Raw genomic sequence first — 22,994 nt, 5'->3', positions numbered from 1 at the left:
GGTTTCCTCCCACATTTCAAAGACATGCAGCTTTGTAGGATAAATGGCCACTTGTGTGAATGTATGGGGAAAATACAGGTGGTGGGAGTTGAGGCGAAATTGGGGAGAATAAAATATAATTAGTGTGGACATTTGATGTTCGGTGCCGACTCAGTGGGCCAAAGGGCCTGTTTCCATGCTGTATGTCTCTGTGGGGAGGGGACATGGTTGATGACCTTCCATTGTGTGAGGTTGTTGACCTGGGGCACTGGCTCTGTTTCTCCCTTTGTGGATACTCTTAGCCTGTAAACTGTGCCCAGCATTTTTATCTTTGTTTCAGCTTTCCAGTATCTGTTTTTTTTTGCTTTCCAGTCCCCTGGCCAGTTGTGATGTAACTTGGTTTTCCTCTTTCCACAGGAGCTGCCCAACCTGCAGCACTCTCTTTTATGAAAGATTTCCAGCACAGCAGTGCCTGCATCTCACAGTTCCAGCACTTCTTGTTTGTCTTTCCTCTGTTTTCACACTCTTTACACCTCCCTTGGACAGATTAACTGCATTAACCAACCTCCTTCATTCTCTCAGTCAACACCAAACTTTTTTCTCTTGGTCTCCACCACTCCACTTTCTATGCAATTTATGACCTGTCTGTTTCCTAAAAGTTTCTAGTTCCAATACACATTTTGATATTTGATTACTTGATTGCCTATTATTGTTAAACTTCAAACATTAGCTGTCTTTCTCCCTTCACAGGTGCTGCCTGGCCTGCTGAATATTTCCAGCATTTTGTTTTTATTTCAGATTTCCCTATCACTGGAATCTTTTCTGGTTCAGCCACCCTCAGATTCAAGTGCTCCTCCAACGATGGCCTCGTGGATATTCCTGACCACCTTTGTCCCACCAATAGTCACAAGCTCTGGAATTCTATCTAAACCTTTGGTCATTTGCCCTGAACCCACAAGTAGAGATAAAGGAGGGAAATTGAATCATCTTTTCAAAGAAATCTGGGCCCCCTTCCCCATTCACAGAAGGATGATGTTCACTCTGTGAGAAAGATATGCTTTTCAATAGCACTTTTCATATTGTCTTAACATATCTAAGTCCCTAGGAGGCGTAGTCCTATACTGTGAGTAACACAGTGAGCAATTTGTACAGTGCAAGCTCCCACAAACAGAATTGAGAATCTCTTTCAGGATACTGAGAAGAATTCCATTGAACTTTAAAACTACCATTGGATATTTCCTGGTCCATTTGAATGTTCACACCTCTGGCAGTGCAATCCTCTTCACTGCAGCACTGGAATCTCTGGAGCAGGACTCAAACCACGGCTTTCTGACCAACAGATGTCAGGAATGATTGAGCCATAGCTGAGACCACATCGAGATACCACTCCTGAGCTTGTCTTGTGTTTTAAATACCTCTGGTCTCTCTCCTTTTGAGCCATTTTAACTTGGTGCCGGGGATTTGGGTTTTGTTCCTGAAGCAGCTCTTGGCTTGTATTTAATTGTGTTTGTACACACGTCTTTCTATAATGGAAAAGTAATGAAACTGCAGATGCTGGAAATCTGAAATAAATGCAAAATGCTGCAGACACTCATCAGGTCAGACAGCATATGTGGAGAGAGAAACAGAGTTAATATTGCAATGACCTTTAGTCAAAACTGGAAAAGTGAGAAATGTGTTCCAAGCTACAGAGAAGGAGCAGAGTGTGGAGAGAATAAAGGCAGCAACATGTCATCTGCAGAACCAGAGGAGCCAACACACTTGATCACTGTTACACCACCATCAAGAAAGCTTACTGTGCCATCCTGCAAGTCCAGTCACCTGGCTGTACTTCTACAGCTGACATACAGGCAGAGACTGAGGACCGCAGCAACAGTGGTGAGGACTGCGAAGGTGTGGTCAGGGGAGGCGGAGGAGCGTTTACAGGACCGCTTTGAATCGGTGGACTGGACCATATTCAGGGATTCGTCTTCGGATCTGAATGAATATGCCACGGTCTTCATCAAGACCTGCGTGGATGAGTGTGTGCCTTTGAGAACATACCGAGTTTTCCCAAACCAGAAGCCCTGGATGAACCAGGAGATTCACAGTCTGCTGAGGACTAGATCTGTGGTGTTCAAGACTGGCGATCCAGAACCCTACATGAAGTCCAGGTACAGCCTAAGGAAAGCCATCGTGAGAGCGAAATGCAATTCCATGTGAAGTTAGAGAATCGGATGCACGACAGCTGTGGCAGGGTTTGCATGCTATTACTTCCTACAAGGGGAAACAACATAAATGGCGGTGATGCTTCACTCCCTGATGAGGAAAGGGAGAATAACGCTACACCTGTGCGAATCCCCACAGCATCCGGTAACCCTGTGATCTCTGACTCAGAGTCCAATGTCAGAACATCCTTCAAGAGGGTGAGCCCTCACAAGGTATCAGGCCCCGATGGTGTACCTCGTTGGGTATTGAAAACGTGTGCTGACCAACTGGCTGGAGTGTTCAAGGACATCTTCAACCTCTCACTGCTGCGGTCTGAGGTTCCCACTTGCTTCAAAAGGGCAGCAATCATACCGGTGCCCAAGAAGAGCAAGTTGAGTTGCCTCAATGACTATCGCCCGGCAGCACTTACATCTACTGTGATAAAGTGCTTTCAGAGGTTGGTTATGGCTAGAATTAACTCCTGCCTGAGCAAAGGACCTGGACCCACTGCAGTTTGCCTACAGCCACAACAGGTCTGCAGGGATGGAATCTCAGTGGCTCTGTAGCCTGCTTTGGAGCACCTAGACAATAGCAAAACATACGTCAGGCTGCTGTTTATCAATTACAGCTTGGCATTTAACACCATCATCCCCTCAGTATTAATCAACAAGCTTCAAAGCCTGGGCCTCTGTACCTCCCTCTGCAACTGGATCCTTGACTTCCTTATCGGGAGACCACAGTCAGTGCGGATCAGTAATAACATCTCCTCCGGGAGATGTTGGGACAACACTCACCAGTCCTCATTGAGGGATCAGCAGTGGAAAAGGTGAACAGCTTCAAGTTCCTGGGTGTCACCATCTCGAAGGATCTACCCTGGGCCCAACACATTGATGCAATCATGAAGAAGGCATGCCAGTGGCTTTACTTCGTTAGGAGTTTGAGGAGATATCGCATGTCACCAAAGACTTGCAAATTTCCATAGATCTATAGTGGAGAGCATTCTGACTGGTTGCATCACAGCCTGGTACGGAGGCTCCAAAGAACATGATCGCAAGAGGCTGCAGAAGGTTGCAGACTCAGCCAGCTCCATCACAGGCACAACCCTCCCCACCATCGAGGACATTTCAAGAGGTAGTGCCTCAAGAAGGCGGCATCCACCATTAAGGACCCACACCATCTGGGACATGCGCCCTTCTCATTACTACCATTGGGGAGGAGGTACAGGAGCCTGAAGACCCACACTCAATGATTTAGGAACAGCTTCTTTCCCTCCAGCGTCAGATTTCTGAACGGTCCATGAACACTACTTCGTTATTCCTTTCTTTGTACTATTTATTTATTTTGTAATTTATAGTAATTTTATGTCTTTGCACCATACTGCTGCTGCAAAACAACAAATTTCATGACCTATAAGTCAGTGATAAAAAACCTGATTCTGATTCTGACTGTGATGGGTTGGAGATTGTCCAGAGGACAGAAAAGCTGTTGGTGCAGTCTAACTGGTGCTACATAAAAGGTTACAGCACAAGAGCCCTGAGTTTGGGGTAATACATTGGTATGTATTATGGATTGGCTAACTAACTCAAAACAGAGTTGGATAAGTGAGTCATTTTTGGAATGGTAACTAGTAGGGTGCAACAGGAGTCAGTGCTGGGGCCGCGACTATTTACAATAATGTATATTAATGACTTGAGGGAAGGGACTGAGTGTACAGTAGCCATATTTGGTGATGATGCAAAGATAGATGGGTTAGCAAGTAGCATAACCTGCAAAGGGATACAGATAGGTTGGGAGAATGACAAGGAGTTGTCAGGTGGAGTATAATGTGGGGAAATGTGAGGTTATCCACTTTGAAAGAAAAATTGAAACAACAAATTATTATTTAAATTGAATGAGACTACAAAATGTTTGTGCAAAGAAATCTGGGGGGTCGGGGGGAGATGATGGTCCTAGTGCACAAAACAAAAGGTTAAACTACAGGTGCAGCAAGTAATGCAGAAGGGTAATGGGATGTTGGCCTTTATTGACAGGGAGTACAAAGGTTTTGCTGCAACTTAATAGGATGTCAGTGAGATCCTGGAGCACTGCATACAGTTTTGGTCGCAATATGTAAGGACTTGTATTGCAGGTAGTGCAGAGAAGGTTCACTTAGTTAATCCTTGGGGTGAAGAGGTTGATGTATAGTGAGAGGTTGTGCAGGTAGGGCCTATTATTTAAAGTTTAGAAGGAGAGATGATCTTATTGAAGCATACGAGAGCATGATTCACGGGTTGAATGCTGAGAGGATATTCCGCAATAGGGGTATTTAGAAATAGAAGGAATTTCTTCTTAGAGGGTCATGGCTCTTGCATCGTCAACCCAAAAGAGTTGCTGAGGAGTGCTTTATTGAGTGTATTCAAGATGAGAATGACAGACTAAATATTCAAGGCAGTCGAAGAGCACGAGGGCAGTGGTGTTAAGGCGTAGAGTCATACAGCAAGGAAACAGGTCCTCAGCTCACCACGTCTGCACTATAATCAACCATGATTATCCTCCTGAAACATTAACTCTGTTTCTCTTTCCAGGGATGCTGCCTGACCTGATGAGTATTTCCAGCATTTTCTGTTTTTATTTCAGATTTCCAGCATCTGTCCTATTTAATTTTTATTTTCATGGTCATATTGAATGTTCGAGGGGCCCATTGACCTTCACCTGTTCCTTATGTAAGGAAGGGTGATGAGTGCTTGTTAATCATAGTCTATCACAGTCTTCTAAATAGAGATGAACGAGGACAGTAGGCAGAGTTTATAAAAAAAACGCTGTAGTTATGCGATGCAGAACATAGCTGCTGCTGGAAATCTGAAATAAATCTATTCAGCAGATCGGGTAGCCTCTACGGAGAAAGAAGTGGGTCTTGCTGCGCTGCACCGAGCGGCGGACCGCTCTCCCTGTCAATCCAGCTGGCGCGTGTTCAGGGCTGCCGCGCAACGCGCTGGTTCCCTTAGCGACCGCGCCCGGGTTAGATTCGATTCGCTGCCCGCGTTTCCACGGCGACCGCCTCCCGGGGCGAGGGATGTATCGCGCGCCGCTGGGGTGATTGGAATGGAGGGCGGGGAGCTGGCTGAGTGCTCGCTAGCCCGGCTCATGTCAGCCAGCATCGCCAACCCCGGCTCCGGCCTCGGCACAGCAGCGCGCTGCCATCCGGAGCAACTGCTCCCTGCGCTTTAATTGCATCGCCGAAAACTCAGGTGAGCAGTCTGCGTGGGTAGGCTGGGCCTGTACGTGTCTGCGCATCTGCCTTGCTTCCCTCCCTACCCTACCCTGCCCATGATCTGCTGCGTGTCTCAACGCTTTAGATCTGGCAAGTTTTCAGAAATCGCTTCTCTGCATTTTAAAAGGAAGTTGTAAACCTGCAGGAGGATATGCAGATGGGAATGAGAGGAAGCAAAGTGGGAGGAAGCTTTTAAATATCACAGTGCACCATTTGGGCCGGAATCCCCGCTTTATAATTCTATACGTGGTAGACATCCACATAATTAGATCATCTAGTCCAGATCTAGTATTAAAAGTCCAGGAGCTGTAGCTCACAGTTCTTTTGTTAAGGATGTTGGAGTTTAACAGTTGCTTTGACTGGCTACTCGGAGGGATCTGGATTGGTGTTGATGTTCCGAGGGGCTTGGGAGTCCTTATGTACAAGTCAGTGCAGTTAATGAGTAGGTATCACAAGCAATTAGGAAGGGAAGAGATATGTTGGCCTTTATAGCAAGAGGATGTGAGGACAAGAGTAGAGACGTTTTACTGCACAGTTGTATTGGGCTCTGGTGAAACTGCACCTGGAATACTGTGTAGATCTGGTCTTCTTATCTAAGGAAAAATATTGTGGTGGCTGGAGTATGACGACAGAGACTCATCAGATTGATCCCAAGGCTGCAGGACTTGTGAAAAGAAGAGAGATTAAGCAGCCTGAATCTCTGCTGTCTTGAGTCGAGAAAAATCAGAGATGACTCTGTTGAAACATAAATTCTTAGAGGGCTTGATGTTTCCCCTGGCTGGGCTGTCTAGAACTAGGGGTCACTGTCTCAAAATAAGGGCTATCTGGGACAACTGAGATAAAATTTCTTTACCTAAAGGGTTGTGAGTCTTTGGAATTTTCTACCCAACAGGGTTCTTGAGTTTCAAGTCAAAAAATCAATAGACTTCTGTATTTTAAGGGAATCAAGGGATATGGAGCTAGCTTCTCTTTTACCTTCTATGATATTATTGATTGGTGGAGCAGGCAGGGGAGCTGAATGACCTGTCCCTGTTTCTATTTCTTATGCTTTCATATTCTGATTGGTGGGAGCCACCATCCATGAGTAAGCAATTCTGCACGAGCTTGGCTCAACTGGTGATACCTTTTTGTCTGAAAGGCAGCTGGGATGGCAGTGAATGGTAGCCTTGCCAGCAAGGTTTACATTCCCATAAATGAATTAATGAAAAAAAAACCTGGGTTGGCAAGTATTTCCAAATTCAGTTGCACCTCAACCAATGGGATTGGTGACAAGGGATCATTTATTTACATAGCGACCGATAAGGTTTCATTTTGAATCCCTTCAGTTTTCTTCATCCTTGCTTGCCCTGACCACGGGTTGTAGTCTTTGTAAAGTATGCAGTCTGAAGGTGTGGATTTTGGAGGGTGGTGTAACATCATACTGCAAGGAGTGTGGGAAGAGGAAGTGGTCATTTAGCCCTTGAGCCTGTTCCACCATTTACTTAAGTCAATGCAGCTCTGTCCTTAATTCTGCCTCGAGTCTATAACAAATGCTTCTGTTCAGAAGTTTTAATTCAACCCCCAACCTTGATGGTCTTTTGGAAGAAACACTTAGAGATTTCAACCATGTTCTGTGTGGGAGCACTTCCTGATGTTGACCCTGTAATTTTAAGTTATTGTTGTGGATTAAATTCTCCACACCCCTGCCAAACCAGAAAAGGTAGTTTATGTCTGCTGCTGACTGGTTAGTCTGTTGTGGGAAAGATCGTAGAATCCACAATTCAAGAGTGCATCAGTTAAGATTTGGAGGAATAAGAGACAATCATATGGCTAGCTCAGATTTGGTAAAGACAAATATTTGCTGAATATAATAATTGTTTTTTGATGTTTTAGAATCAAACTTAAATGGGTCTTCTGTGAAGGGCTGTTCAATAAATTCATTCATAGAGTGTGGCGGTTAATTGTTATGGTAAAGTGGGTCTGTAATTGAAAGAGAGATTTGTATTTCTGTAGTGGTTTTCATAAACTTGGGTATGTGCCTGAACACTTCACTGCCCTTGGGGTACTATTGATCTGTAGTTGGTTGCAATATTGGAAACAGAACCAAATTTCCTCCCACAAATAGCAATTTTATAATGACCAGAAGACCTGCCTTAGTAATGGTTGAGGGATAGGAATTATCAATCTCCTTTGTCCTGCTTCAAAGCAGTCGAAGCATTCCCTCAGTACTGAACTGGATTGTGGCAGTTATATCTCTGGAGTGGGTCTTAAATCCAGATGTTCTAACTTTTGAGCTGAGTTTGCTATCCAGTGAGCCAAGGTTATGTTGTATGTTTTTCGGGTAGGTAGGGATTTAGACTTGGTCATGGGGAGACTCAGACAGGGTTTCATGAACAACTTTTTTGTCACCCACCTTAGCACTTCCTTATTGTAACACTTGTATGCAGGATCTTTGCATGTTTTGCTAAGTTTTTGGTGGTTTTGGAGAATGGCAAGAATTATCTTGGGATATTACTGTTCTCCTTAACTATACTTAGAGGTCATGAACATAACACCTGACCCAATGGGGCCAAATAGAATAGAAAGCACTTGATTTTGTGGGGAGCTTTGCAACTGCATGGAATGTACTGATACGTCTCTCACACCCCAGGTCACTGGGGATACAGTGTTTCCTGTGCATCTGAAGTATGGGTAGCTCAGTATGTGCAGGGAGGTGGGCGTCAGGAGCTCAAAGTCTGCCTGAGTGATACTGGAACAGTCAAGAAGTGTGAAGCAGCAGGCACAGAAACAGTCATAGGCTCAGTGACGTGCTGTAGCAGCCTGCATGGAAAGGTGTTGGACAGATTGAGTGCACGCGCACACACAGTTGTCCAGGATGTGGTCATTTACCGCAAAGTTTGTATGTAGGAGTCGTGGCAGGAGCTTAGCTACAACATGTGTCATTTAATACATCACCCAGTACTTGCTCACACTCATCTTCTGATTTCATTTTAAACTGTTTCCTCAATTATTTTGTGTTGCATCTTTTCTACTCTTTGTCAAGAAGGTAAGGGTCTCTTTAAATCACTCTCTTTGCTTGCTTTGGCTCTTAAATCCACAGGTAAGTTTTTCATATTTTGCTTTTTAGAAGCTGTGTGTGGCAGAAAAACAAAGTAAAATCTATCTCCCATTACAGCCCACTCCTCCCCAGCCAGTTGTGTTACCTCGGTGAAGTTTTACTCTTTCCTTTTAATCATTACATCTTTCTGGTTAGTGTTCCTCAGGTTCTGTGTTGTCCAGTGCAAACCTTTTCCTGTTGAGGATTTGCAGGCACAGAGGTGAAGGCCTGGATGGTTCAACACAGTTCCTGCAAAGGGCCACGTACCCTGCCACTGTGCAACTGGACAGCCGGTCTTCAAAAGGCAGCTGTGGGCTGCTGGATTTGGCTGGGCCTTTGCCTCCCCGAAGGTCTGAGGCCAATATCTCCTCAGAACTGAAAATAACCAGAAGAGATTTATTTATCCTGTTGCTGTTTGTGGATAGGTGTTTTCTGTATGCAAATTGTTTGCTGTGTTTCCTACTTTACAACTGACTGTACTTCAAAAATAATTTATGAGATATCCCAAGTGCTTTACAGTTAGAGGTTGTGAAAGATGCTACGTGGAATTGAGTCTTTAAGACTGTGCTGATATAGTCTGGATTGAGGGGTAGCTTGGCATCAGGACTGCAAGAGGGTGATGTTTTGCTTGGGGTAGAGGGTGTTTCCCACCCTCCTCTCACCTCCTCCTACACAAGGTGACTCAATCTGCGTACAGTCACGCAGGGGCTGATTGTACTCTGGTACCTGTCTACAGTGGCTGGAATATATCCCTGCTGGTCCCAACCTTCTCACCCATCAAACTTTCAAATGGGTGACCAAGCCAGTGGACAAGGTGCTGATTAAACAGAATGCTGTGCTGGAGATAATGTTGCCACCCAAGCACTGGTAAAGCACCATTGACCCAACTGGCCTTGGGTGGCATCATTATCTCCAGCAAAGAGGACATCAAACCTGGAAGCTCCTTACTGATGCAATTCCACATTGGAGAATGCTGAACAGCCAGTGAGTGGGAGTGCTTGGTTACTTCTTGAAAGCAGTTTCTAAACAATTGAGCAATTGCTGGGCTTGATTCTGCAAGGGTTCTACGGCACAGACTATCTTAGTGATTAAATATTTGTTGCTCCATTTCTAAGTTGTGGTGAAGGTAAGATTTTTCTTTTACTGATGAAATATTAAAATAACAGTTTGCAAATTTGTGCTTCCTTTACTCCTATAGTGCATTTTCAAACTCTGCTTTGGATGTTGACGGGGTAATGACGGCTAACTTTAAAGGACACAAAGCATTAAAGGTGAGCAGAATTTTTAATTTTATGTGTATTGGTTTACCTCATTTTACAGCACCAGTTTTCTGTCTCTTCTGGTGAGTGTGTGAGAGTGTGTGTGTGTGTGTGTGTGTGTAAAACATCTCTGTCCAGCAATGCTTGCTTCATGATTTAGAGCAGGAGAATATTCACCTCCACCACCATAGGTGCACCATAGCTGTATTGTGTACCTTCTACAAAGGGCACTGTGGTAATTCACCCAGGCTTCTTGGATGGTTGTTCCAACAGCGTCTCCCAGGTATTAGTGTAGTAAGAGGCTTCAGTTACAAATATTGAATGGACAAGGACATAGCAAATGGAACATAATGTGGAAAAATATGAGATGAATCACCTTGGTGGAGGAAATAGAAAAGCAGGGAGTATTTTTTTTAAATGATGAGAGATTAAAAGTTGTTGGTAGTCAGAGGGACTTGAGAATCCATGAGCACAAATCACTGAAAGTTAACAATGTAGATATAGCAATCAATTAGGAAGACATGCAGTACATTGGCTTTTATTGCAAGAGGATTTGAGTGCAAGTGTAGGGATGTCTTGTTCCAATTAAGGAGGACTCTATGAAATGTTGTGTACAGCTCTGATCTCAATATACATGCGAACAATATACATGTGACAATGGCTAACATGAGGGGACATAATTTTAAGTGATTGGAGGAAGGTATAAGGGGGATGTCAGGGGTAAGTTTTTTTACACAGAGAGTGGTGGGTGTGTGGAACGCACTGCTGGTAGAGGTTGTGGGGGCAAATACATTAGGGATATTTAAGAGACTCTTAGATAGACACATGAATAATAGAAAAATAGGGGGCTATGTGGGAGGGAAGGGTTAGATAGATCTTAGAGCAGGATAAAATGTCGGCACAACATTGTGAGCCAAAGGGCCTGTACTGTGCTGTAGTGTTCTCTGTTCTATGTACATGCAAAGCTACAGGAAAAGATCAGCTGTGATCTTATTAGATGGAAGATCAGGTCTGAGCATCCTACTCCTGTTTGTGGTTAGTATGTTCTCATGTACCCAAATCCACAAACTCTGGCACCTAGAAGGATGAGCAGTAGGTGCAAGGGATCACCAGTTACTCTCAATAATGCAGGATCCTGACCTGGGAATATATTCATTTATTTGCTGTGACTGGAACAGAACTCCATACCCAACAGTACCATTCAAGTGAATGGCAGTGTTTCAAGGTGGTGCATCACCACCTAGGCCCATCCCAAATTGGCCTTGCGGTCAAACACACAAAGCACTGGAGCAACTCAGCGGGTCAGGTAGCCTCTATGGAGGGAAATGGACAGCCGAAGTTTCGGGTTGAGACCCTTCATCACCAAAACAGTTTGATCCGAAACATTGACTGTCCATTTTCCTCTGAAGATGCTGCCTGACCCGCTGAGTTCCTCCAGCACTTTGTGTGTTGCTCCAGATTCCAGTATCTGCAGTCTCCCGTGTCCCTCTCTGGAGCGTACTCCCTCAGTGTGGTTGGGATGGCAGTATTAAGATTTAGACCCAGCTTTAATGAAGAACCAGAGATGGATATGTCAAGGGTGGATATGTCATTGTATTCTCATGTGCTTTTTGTTTTTGTTCTTTAATACGGTAGAGTTTGTGGGTTCGGGAGATGTTAGACTGGAACATTTTAAAAGTTATGGAGGCTCAGAGTGATGTGGTGGACTCCGTGTCTTTGAGAAGTAAGTGGCGGGAGGTTGGCGGCCACTGGTGGGAGGGGTGCGGTGAGGGGGGGCAGTGACGAGTGGTGCTGGTGGGGAAGCAAGTCGAGGGACCAAGGCCAAGAAAGACAAGAGACCTGAAAGTATTTTCTGGTAATAGGTTAAGAAGGAGGCCGGAGAGAATGTCCCGACCCTCAGCGACCAGGAGTTGGTCTCCATGACAGTCCGAGAGCTGAACCAGCACCTGCGAGGCCTGAGTAAGGAGGAGATTGTCCAGCTGAAGCAGCGGCGGCGGACACTGAAGAACCGGGGTTACGCAGCCAGCTGTCGGGTCAAGCGCGTGACGCAGAAGGAGGAGCTGCAGCGACAGAGGACCGATCTCCAGCAAGAGGTGGCCAAACTGGCCCAGGAGAACGCCAACATGAGAGTGGAACTCGATGGCTTGCGCTCCAAGTACGAGGCCCTCCAGAAGTATGCTCGCACCATGGCCAAGACCCCCACCCTACCGCCCACCAGTGTCATCACCATCGTCAAATCATCTGACTCTTAGGCCCTTCTCGGACGAGGACGTTGAATTAAAGAGCCGGAGCAGGTAAATGGAATTAAGGTACACATGGCAGTCTTGAAATAATAGAATGGACAGGCTTGAAAGGTCTATTCTTGTTCCGATTTAAGGCAAGCCTCTTAAGTGACACAGTTCTTGAGATCACATCCAGAAGTGAAATGCTGTTGCTCAACAGGAGCCTCTCTTCTAAAACCCCTCTACCCTCAAAAACCTAGAGACGCCAAACAATAACTCTCTTGTGCAGTGGTTGGTAAGTGCCCACATACAAGGCCAGGAATCTGACTCATGATTGAAAATGAGCAGCATTGATTTTGGAGTTGGTTTTCCTGAGTTCAGGGGGGAAGATCTTCATCTGTGGAATCAGTATGCTGAGTCTGGAGATGGATCGGATGGACTAGCTTCCCTGCTATAGCTCAACTTGGCCAATTGTCGGGCTCAAGCTGTTCACATTGCCATCTGAAAATCTGAAGTTCTGGAAGACCCGCCATTCTCAACAAATATCAGGACTACTGAATGTTGATAGCTTTTAAGCACCTGTGGTTTCTGTCCTGGGGCTTTCACAAGTGAAACATTAGGAGACTCTGAGAGGAGTTTGTATAATTATCAAATATTGTGTCTCTTGTAAGCTGTACAAAATATATATTTTTATTTAGTTCTGCAGTCCTCCTTCACAAACTTGTTTGCAGTTGAAATTTGTGTAAATGCTTTGTGGCCTAAATGTCTCCAAGCCCGAGGATGAGTGAGAGTTGCAGACCAAGAGAGGCTGTTCCTGCACAAAGGTCTGATTCTGAGAGCTAGCTTTCAGAATCAATATGTCCAATGGTGACCCAGAGACAGCAGATGCTGGAATCTGGAGCAACAAGCAAAATGCTGGAGGAACTCAGCCGATCAGGCAGTGTTGCAAAGATGCAGCCTGATCCATTGGGTTCCTCCAGCATTTTGTTTGTTGCTCAAATATATCCAATGTTGTGTGGGGTATGAGTGGTGTAATGTGGAGTGAGGAGCAAAGGGATATTTGAGAAATCGCCCTATATTACCGCTCCCAAAACTTCTGTCCATGTGGCCTTTCCAGTTGATGATGGAATCTTGCTGTTTTGAATTAGTTTTCAAAAGGTAAAGAATTAAAGTCCTTCCTTTTCTTGTGATTCCTGAGTTGCAAACAATTTCTAATATTAGCAAGGTTATGCAAAACTAAGGTGAAAATTCAGTTCTGTGGCGTGATTTGGGAGTTACAGGTGCCGTGTGGGTTCCAAAATAGCAACCAAAGTGGCAGGAGTTGCACCAATTATTGATGAAGGAGACTAAAGTCTGCTAGTAGTTCACACAGCAGGTGGATTATGATTTCACCCAGCACACAATGTTGATTTGACCCCAGTGTTGATGTTTTAAAGCTCAATGCTTCAGCTAACCCTGTGCCATTTAAAGGGTTCATCAACTAATTTTAGCTTGGTTGCTGGTTTATTCCTCCTGGCCCCTGCTACAACACAATGAAGCATTTGCTACTTTTATGAGTTCTCTTAAATTTCTGAACTGCTGAGAGACTATCTCAATTTCAAGCCATTGCAAAAACCAGGCTCTCCCAGTCATGGTGCACTTGCAGGGAGGGATTGCCTACTGAACACAGCATGTGGGAGATCAAGCAGGGGGAAGAGGAGGGGTGAACAGTGCTCGGCGGCAGGCTATGTCCACCCAGGATATTTGGGGAGTAACTTTTGATCTGAATCTCAGCGAGGGATATGTAGGCATCGTTTGCGTTACAGGAGGGACATCCTGTCCGAAATCTGCCATACTAACCTCGGCCCATGTCGTCAAGGTGAAGATCCTACTGCAGCAATAGATATTTGCTGTCCATCACTGCATGGGTCATCCCTGGGGCCACCTATTCAAAGATAGCTGTTGCATTTCATTCTCTTTCTTACCAAGTGAAGAGTTGTGCTGACAAGGACAGTTGGCTTCCCATGATATAGGATGCTATTGCCTGTACTTGTGTTGAACCACTGTCCTGTACCAGTGGGCAACACAAACTGACAGGGCAGACTGGTTGGACCACTACACAGGAGCCCCACTGTACTCTTCAGAATGGGTGTTGAGAATCATGTTAATCTGATGTGTGATGGGCATCATGAAGGCTTGGGACTTGCTACAGGAAGCAACATAGACTGCTATTTATGGCTGGACTCTGCCAGTGTGCTACCAATAAACACTACCCCAATTACCCATTCCTAAACAATGCCCTATCACCTCACACCTCCTCTTCACTCTGTTATTCACAGTGACCTACAATGATTATTTGACCTTTACATGTAATATGATCTGATTGCCTTTAAAATGCACATTCCAAACCACAATTATAAAGGAAATCACGTCATATTGCATGTAAAGATCAAATAATCATTGTATATTTCTTTAGTGCCTGCCTCCAAGTGCCTTTGTCAATCCTGGTGTTCCTACACAGAGCTTCCCCAGAAAGTGTAGGGCAGCTGGCAGAAAGCTCCTGACTTCACTGAACATTAGAACAGTACAGCACAGGAACAGACCCTTTGGCCCACTATGTCTGTGCCGACCATGATGCCAATCTAACTAATCCCATCTGCCTGAACATGGTCTGCATTCCCTCTATTCCCTGCCTGTTCATGTGTGTGTCTAAATTCTTCTTAAGTGTTGCTATTGTGTATGCTGCTACCACCTCCCCTGGCAGTGCGTTCCAGGCGCCTACCAGTCTCTGTGTGTAAAAAAAACACTTGCACATCTCTTTTAAACTTTCCCCCTCTTGCCCTAAATCTTTTCCCTCTAGTATTTCACATTTCAACCCTGGAAAAAAGACTCTGACTACTTACCCTGTTTATGCCTCTCATAATTTTATATACTTCTACTAGGTCGCCCCTCAGCCTCCAACGCTCCAGAGAAAACAATCCAAATTAGTCCAGTCTCTCCTTATAGCTAATACCCTCTAATTCAGGCAACATCCTGGTGAATCTCTTCTGCGCCATCTCCAAAGCCTCCACATCCTTCCTATAATGTGGTGACCATAAAACTCCAAATGTGGCCCATCCAAAGTTCAATACAGCTGCAACATGACTTACCAACTTTTATATTCAGTGCCCCGACCAATGAATGCAAACATGCTATACGCCGCCCTTACCACCCTATCAACTTGTCTTGCCATTTTCAAGGAGCTATGGACTTGCACCCTGTAGATCCCTCTGTACATCAATGCTCCTAAGGGTCCTGCCATTTACTGTATACTTTCCTCTTAGATTTGACCTCCCAAACTGCACCACCTCACACTTGCCAGATTAAAGTTCATCTGCCATTTCATCGCCCAAATTTCCAACAGATCTATATCCTGCAGTATCCTTTGCAACCTTCCTCACTGTCCACAACTCGACCAATTTTCATGTCGTCTGCAAACTTAATTATCAGACTACCTATGTTTTCATCCAGATCAGCATACTCCCATGTTATGGAAGGGTTGCGTTCCTAGAAAACCATCCGTATCATGACTTTCTGTAACTCCAATCCCTTTTCTCCCCCATTGAATCCTGTGTTATAAGTGAAGATGCGTTCCCATGGGAAGTTTTTCCCACAAAAGTAATGCCCCCTTGGGCACCCTGTGTACAGGCAAGGGAATTCTGATTGCATTGTAGGCAAAAGAGAAAGGATTGTTGTTTTAATTAGCTAGAAATGGATGTTACGTTGTTTGATAAAATATCTTTGTACAGGTATTGATAGAAGAGATTGCCTCGTTAGTTTACAATGCAAATCCCTTAAGTGGCTTACTGCTGTGAACCAACAACCTGCGACCTTTGTCCTTGGTAAACTAGTTCAGTTCTCTGTACATGTTTGTGTGTGTGTTTTTTTGCATAAGTTCTGTAAGAATGAATTTTTATTGTGCATCTCAAATTTTGGTTGTGATTTGTGAATTCTGTAAGGGTGAATTTAAGTTACCTGAACTGCCATAATGCAGCAGTACACTGTGTATATTATAACCAACAGAGGTCCCAGCACTGATCCTTGCAGAACAGCACTAGTCACAGACCTCCAGCCAGAAAAACACCCCTCCACCTCTACCTTCTATGACCAAGCCAATTTTGTATCCCATTTACTAATTCACATAAGCTTCTGGACCAGCCTACCACGTGGGACCAACTTGTTCCCATATTACTATCACCAGTACCTAAGTTGTTTGTAAACCAAATTGAAGTATCTCCATCACTAAAATTAAGAAACTTAAGATCTCAATACCTCCTAATCTTTGCATTAAGATTGATCCAAACAAATATAAATAACACAGGAATGAGAGAATCTCTCACCCTGCTAAAACCCTCCAACTTCCTATTAATCACAGTGGGGATCTGGGTCAGCAATATACGAAAACCCAGACCCCCATTGCATGCCTTGAATACAAGAGACCATTATTCACACTTGAGGGTAAATGTAAAAGACTTCTTAACTGATTCCTTAATGACCTCATTCATAAGCATTGAGGTATTCTGTTCAAAATCAATGTATAATTTAATTAAGATATCATAAAAATATTAATAATCTGTACCTTTTGGATAGGTTTCAACCTGGCCATCCCAAAATTAGATGACCACTTAGTCAACTTTCCAATGGGGCCCTCACTAAAACCCCGAGACCATGGGTCAATCCCAGCACCTAAATACTTCTTGTGAGACCCAGGATCAATAAACCCTAAATCTATCATTAATCTACCATCTCGGAATATTCTTATAAATAAAGATCTTGTACTTTGAGGTCACATTTTAAAAAAAAGAGCAATCTTTTTAATGTTGACCGGTAGTCATGTCTTTGGACAAAATCTTTCTACAATTTTGAGGTTGTGACCCATGCCTTTATGAGAATCACTAACCGCAGCCATATCACCAGCGAAGGCATAGGTCGAGTGTCAGATGTTGTATTCACTGAGATGGAAACCACTTCCTTTCTCCTCTAAAATACTGAAATAAAATATCCGTCATGCAATTAAATAAAATATCCGTCATGCAATTAAATAAAATAAACAGTTTGATCCCCCTCTTAATGTGAATGGGAGCAGCATTCCGTCTCCTATCCACAATCACCACAGACAAGTCTGAGTAAAGCTCAAAGAATGTATCAGTAAATTTTAATATACATCCTTAAAATAATGAACCTAATTGTGATTGGTCACCAACTATCAATATTATTAATTGTCAAATTCTTTACTGAAGTCCGTGTAGACAACATCTAAGACTGTATCAGTGAAGTCCTTGATTACTCCTACAAGATCGATTTTTAAGAGCAACCACAGAGTCCTTACGATTTCTCCTAACACGAATCAATAAATTGTTTAAAAGCACGATATTCTGGTAACAATCAGAAGTGGTAGTTATTAAAACCTTTCCTGCGGTTATTAATCACAATAGCATCTGCTAATTGTTTTGCAGGAATTTTAGTATACATCCTTAAAACAATGGACCCAGTTGTAATTGGTCACCAATTATCAATTGTCAAATTCTTTACTAAAGTTCATTAGACAATATCCACTGCCCTACCCTCTTCAATCATCTTTGTCACCTCAAAAAAAATCAATCAAATTTGTGAGGCGTAACCTCCCTGCACAAACCCTGCTGACTATCCCTAATAAGTCCATGCTTTTCCGAATGCAAGTAAATCCTGTCCCAAAGAATCTTCAATAATTTCCCTAACATTAACGTAAAGATCCCCAGCCTATAATTTCCTGCATTATCCCTGTTGCCCTTCTTAAACAAAGGAATAACACTGGTTATTCTTTAGTCTTCTAGGACCTCACCTTATGGCTAAAGAGAATACAAACATCTCCCTTAAGACTCCAGCAGTCTCCTTCCTTGCCTCCCTCAGTATTCTGGGATGGATTCCATCAGGCCCTGGGGACTTATCCACCTTATTGTTTTTCAAGACAACATCTCTTTCTTAATATCAACGTGCCTAGAATATCAACGTACCCTTCTCCGATCTCACCATTATCCATGTCCTTCTCCCTGGTAAATACCAATATAAAGTGCTCATTGAGGAACTTCCCCACTTCCTCTGACTGCATGCGTAAATTCCTTTATCCTTGAGCAGACCTGCACTTTCCCTAGCCATCTGCTTGCTCCTGATATACATATAAAATACCTTGGGATTCTCCTTAATCCTATTCACCAAGGATATTTCATAGCTCCCTTTAGCCCTCTTAATTCCTTGCTTATGTTCTTTCCTGCTTGCTTTATGTTACTGAAGGGCCTTATTCAGTTTCAGCTTCCTAAACGTTATATATGCTTCCTTTTTGACTAAACAATATCTCTTGTCGTTCAAGGCTCCCGAACCTTGCCATCCTTATCTTTCTGTGGAGGAGTTTACAGATGGTTTGGAGGGTGACCTTAAGCACCTCTGTGCTTAACCAGCTTGGCTTTGGGCACCACCCTCTTGTATGCAGCAGCAGCCTGACCTAGCCAGACAAAAGGCAACGAGAGGGATCATCACGGCTGTTGGCACTCCTCCAGGCCAGGGCTAAAGCAATTTTTGTAATCTGTTCATCTGGCATTGCAGTCTGAGGGCAGTTTCTCAGGGCTATCGAACTTATCACATTATGTGGTTGCATAAAAAAAAGTGAAATAATCAGAAACAGGCTAAAATTGGGACTAATCTACACTCCTGAGTCTTGGATGAGTTGGGTTCATCGCCGTTTGTTGTATGACTGTTCTGTTTAGACACATTGCCACCATAGACAAGAAACAAAGGTGGGGGTTATGGTCAAAGTCCTACTTCCCAATGGAACAGCAAATTACACTTGCATTTTTCTGGAACTCATCCCAAAGTGCTTTACAATCAGTAAAGTTTTCTGCAACATACTCAAGATCGTGATGTAGAAAATATAATCGGCACTTTTCACCAACAAATTCCAGCAAAGAGTGAGTCAGGATTTTTTTTCAATAACCTTGACTGGTGTATGAATCCTGTCCAGGATAACTCCCTTTCTCTTCTACAGAACGGTGCTGTGGAAGCTATAACATCCAGGAAAACAGCTTAATGTTTCATCACTCCCGCGGATACTAATTGATTTCAAGACTCTGGAGTGAGGCTTGAACCCACCACCTCACTCATGAGAGTGCTTTCTGTTGAGCCACAGTAACACACAAATTTTTGGGTAGGGGAGAAAGGATGCAGGGTTGAGGTCCCAAAATATATACTTCCCCCTGCTGCCCCCCCCCTCCTGTGTATGTTGAACTGAAAAATGTTGGGGGGGGGGGCAGCTTGCTGCTGCTTCTGTTAATGGAATCTAACTGGGGATGTAGATGTGAAGATGTGATTTGTTTCATTTGTCTGGCAACTTTGGCGAAGGTGGAATCTCAGCTACCCTTTACACAAGAACCTGAAGGTTTGTTGGTTGTGGCATGTCAGAGGCAGAAGGTTGTGGCTTCAAATCCTGCTCTGGACTTTAATACAAACACCCCATTGTGAGGAAGTCATTGGGTACTAAGAGCTGGAGATGTACTTAACTGCACTGCTACTGGTCCTGTCTTTCAGACAAAACCTATCAGGTAGGTGCAAAAGATCCTGTGGCATTATTTTGAAAAAGAGCAGCAAAATATCCGTTCCAAAACTATCATCAGGTCATTGTCGCATTGACCTGTTGTGGGAACATCATGAGCACAAATTAGTAGCTAGATTTCCTACAGTGAATAGGCTTCAAAAATGCTTCATCAACTGTAAAGCATCCTGAGTCTTATCCTATATAAGAATTAGGATCAGCAGGAGGCCATCTGGCACTTTGAACATGCTCTGCCATTTGTCAAGATTGTGGCTAATCATTCACCTTGGCTCTATTTTTCTGGACTGTCGCCATAACATCGGCGAGACCCGACACAGATTGGGTGACCACTTCGTCAAGCGCCTTCGCTCTGTCTGCCACAAAAGCAAGGATCTCCCGGTGGCCACCCACTTCAATTCCACACCCCACTCTCACACCGACATGCCTATCCATGGCCTCTTCTACTGCCACATTGAGGCCAGATGTAGGTTGGAGGAGTAACACCTCATATTTTGCCTTGGTAGTCTCCAACCTGACTGCCTCAACATCGATTTCTCTAACTTCTGGTAAACCTTCCCCCACTCCTGTGGCCCCCCCCCTCCTCCCTTTCCCCCCTCCTCCCTTTCCCCCCTCCTCCCTTTCCCCCCTCCTCCCTTTCCCCCCTCCTCCCTTTCCCCCCTCCTCCCTTTCCCCCCTCCTCCCTTTCCCCCCTCCTCCCTTTCCCCCCTCCTCCCTTTCCCCCCTCCTCCCTTTCCCCCCTCCTCCCTTTCCCCCCTTCCCCCCCTCCTCATGACATGTATATCTATTCCCCACCTTCCCTTTATTCCATGGTCCACTACCCTCTCCTACCAGATTCCTCCTCCTTCAGCCCTTTGCCTCTTCTACATATCTCCTCTCAACTTCTTGCATCTGCCCCTTACCCACCCCCACCCCATCCCCAACCTCCTACCTTCCCCCCAACCTCCTACCTTCCCCCTCTCACCTATGCCTGAACGTACTTCTCGCCCTCCCCCGACCTCCTTATTCTGGCTTCTGCCCTCTTCCTTTCCAGTCCTGATGAAGGGTCTCAACCCAAAATGTCGACTGTTTGTTTCTCTCCATAGATGCTGTCTGACCTGCTGAGTTCCTCCAGCATTTTGTGTGTGTTGCTCCAGATTCCAGCATCTGCAGAATCTCTTGTGTGTCCCCATAATTCCTTGATTCCCTTAAAATGCAAAAATCTACCAAAACTCTGTTTTGCATGAATTCGATGACTGAGCTATAGCCCTTTGGGATAGAGAATTCCAAAGATACTGTGTGAAGAAATTTCTCCTCAGCTCGGTCCTAAGTGGTCTAACCCTTATTCTTAGAGTTTGACCCTGGGTTCCAATTCTTCACTTGGGGAAACACTCTTCCTATATCCACTCTGTCTAGTCCATTAAGAATTTTGAAATGAGATTACCTCTCATTTGTCTAAACTCCAGAGAATACAACCTTAATCTACCAATTCTCTCCTCATGCAGCAAACCAGCCATCTCAGAACCAGCCTGCTGAATCTTCATTGCATACTTTGTAATGGCAACTATATCCTCTTGTAGATTAAGGAGGTCAAGACTATATGTAATACTCCAGGTGCAGTCTCGCCAAGGCTCTATATAATTACAGTGATACTTTATTTCTGTACTTAAAGTCTCTCCTAATAAAGATCAATTTACAATTTGCCTTCCTATTTTCTTGCTACACCTGCATTTTGGCTTTCAGAGATGTGTACATAGATACTGAGGTCCCTTTGAATGTCAACATAGGGCAATCTGTCAGCACCCGAAACTGCTTTTCTGTTCAGTGTACTGATGGATGATCTCACATTTTCCCCATATATTTCATCAACCACATTATCTATTTCTCATCCAGTTACTTCACTTGTCCCTATCCCACTGAACTCCCTTTACATCCTTCTCCCTACTTGCAATCCCACCAAGGTCTGTACCATCAGCAAACTAGGTCTCTTTAGCCAGAGAAACAAAGGACTGCAGATGCTGGAATCTAGATGAAAAACACGATGATGCTGGAGGAACTCAGCAGGCCAGGCAGCATCTGTGGAGAAAAGCAGGCAGTCAATGTTTCAGGTCAGGACACTTCTTCTTTAGTCACATCACAGATATAGATTGTAAATAACGGGGCCCAACAAGCAATCCATGTGGTTTCCCACTAGTCACAGCCTGCTAACCCGAGAAAGACCTGTATATTCCCGCTCTTTATTTTCATTCTGTTAGCTAATTTTCAATCCACACTAGTAGATCACCCCCAATTCATGTGCCCTAACCACGTTCACCATCTTATCGAAGGCCCGCTGAAAATCTAAGTACGCCACATCCACTGGCACTCCCTTATCTATTCTACTAACCATATCCTCAAAGAAATTCAGTAAATTAGTCAAACACCTTGAAGGGGACGTTAAGCCACGACAGGTCCTCCCCAGTTTACAGAAGGCCGGACTTATGTACAGATGAGTGTTTGGGAGACCATAAGGATGGATTTGCCGGATGTTGCAGGGCTGCAGGCACGTTCTGCCACTTGGGAACTCGGTTCGCAGCCGCATTTCCGACTTGTGAACTGCCCAGGTTACCAGCAGCTTACAGGATCAGTCCCCTATAACCTGGGGAAGACCTGTTGCGACATCTAGTGGCCCTGGTAGTTAAGGATCTTGCATTGAGCCCCAGTGACCAGATAAATGAGCAGTTGTAAGCACACGTTCTTCAAGAGGAAGTTGATGTTTTGTGGGAGGACAGAAGATATGTTGAAATGAAGCAAGTGGGGGGAGGCTTGGGTGAAGTACATTTACCATTTATATCAGTGATGTGGTGAATGTCTTGTTTCTTCATTGAAACTTTGTAAGTCAACCAAAATAACTGCAGTAATTTATATGGCTTTCAGCACAAATAGTGTGATAAAGATAAATTCTGAGTGAAGGAATCGTTTGCAACTATTTCATTGTCTGCACAAGATTCCACCCTGATTGCCCACGTGGGATAATTACAGCTTGCAGACTCTGTAAAGGGTGTTTAAAAAGGTACGCATTGCTGTTCTGAATAGAATCTAGCTTATTACTTGCTCCTGTCCACCCAGTTTTTGTATTTGTAATACTGTGGTTTGGTTTGTGATATTCTGTCTCTGCAGCACAGTTTCTCATTAACCATTTAGTGTAAAATGCACTTCTCTGGATTCTGCGACTCCACTGTCTGAAGCACCTGAGAGGTGAAAAGTATTCCTCATAGAAGTAGAAGGAAACCTGCTGACCTTATCTGGCCTGAGCCTGTGACTCCAGTGCCACTTCAAAGCAGCTAGTTCTTGACTGTCCACTAAAGAGGGTTTAACTGCCTTGGTCTGCCAGTCTGTCATTGCAGGCACGGTAGCATAGCAGTTAGCGTAACGCTTTACAGCACCAGCAACCCGGGTTCAATTC

General features: G+C 44.3%; 1 protein-coding gene across 4 annotated transcripts in view; it reads left to right on the top strand.

Annotated features, from left to right (window-relative positions):
• Positions 1 to 22,994, top strand: part of LOC127573864 (transcription factor MafK-like) — a 106,930-nt gene that overhangs the window by 4,897 nt on the left and 79,039 nt on the right. Inside the window, exons 1-3 of one of the 4 annotated variants that reach the window (XM_052022413.1) lie at positions 5,235 to 5,393; positions 9,691 to 9,763; positions 11,614 to 20,286. In XM_052022413.1, the coding sequence (XP_051878373.1) occupies positions 9,728 to 9,763; positions 11,614 to 12,003 (426 nt within the window). In that variant the 5' untranslated portion in view covers positions 5,235 to 5,393; positions 9,691 to 9,727 and the 3' untranslated portion in view covers positions 12,004 to 20,286. Of the gene's footprint in view, positions 1 to 5,234; positions 5,394 to 9,690; positions 9,764 to 11,613; positions 20,287 to 22,994 lie in introns of those variants that run through there. The other 3 variants (XM_052022412.1, XM_052022411.1, XM_052022409.1) reach the window with 3 other exon arrangements.

Source organism: Pristis pectinata, chromosome 8 (genome assembly GCF_009764475.1).
Source record: "Pristis pectinata isolate sPriPec2 chromosome 8, sPriPec2.1.pri, whole genome shotgun sequence".
Lineage (NCBI taxonomy): Eukaryota > Metazoa > Chordata > Chondrichthyes > Rhinopristiformes > Pristidae > Pristis > Pristis pectinata.
The sequence above is the reverse complement of the archived record's forward strand: the minus strand, read 5'-3'. Positions and strand labels throughout refer to the sequence as shown.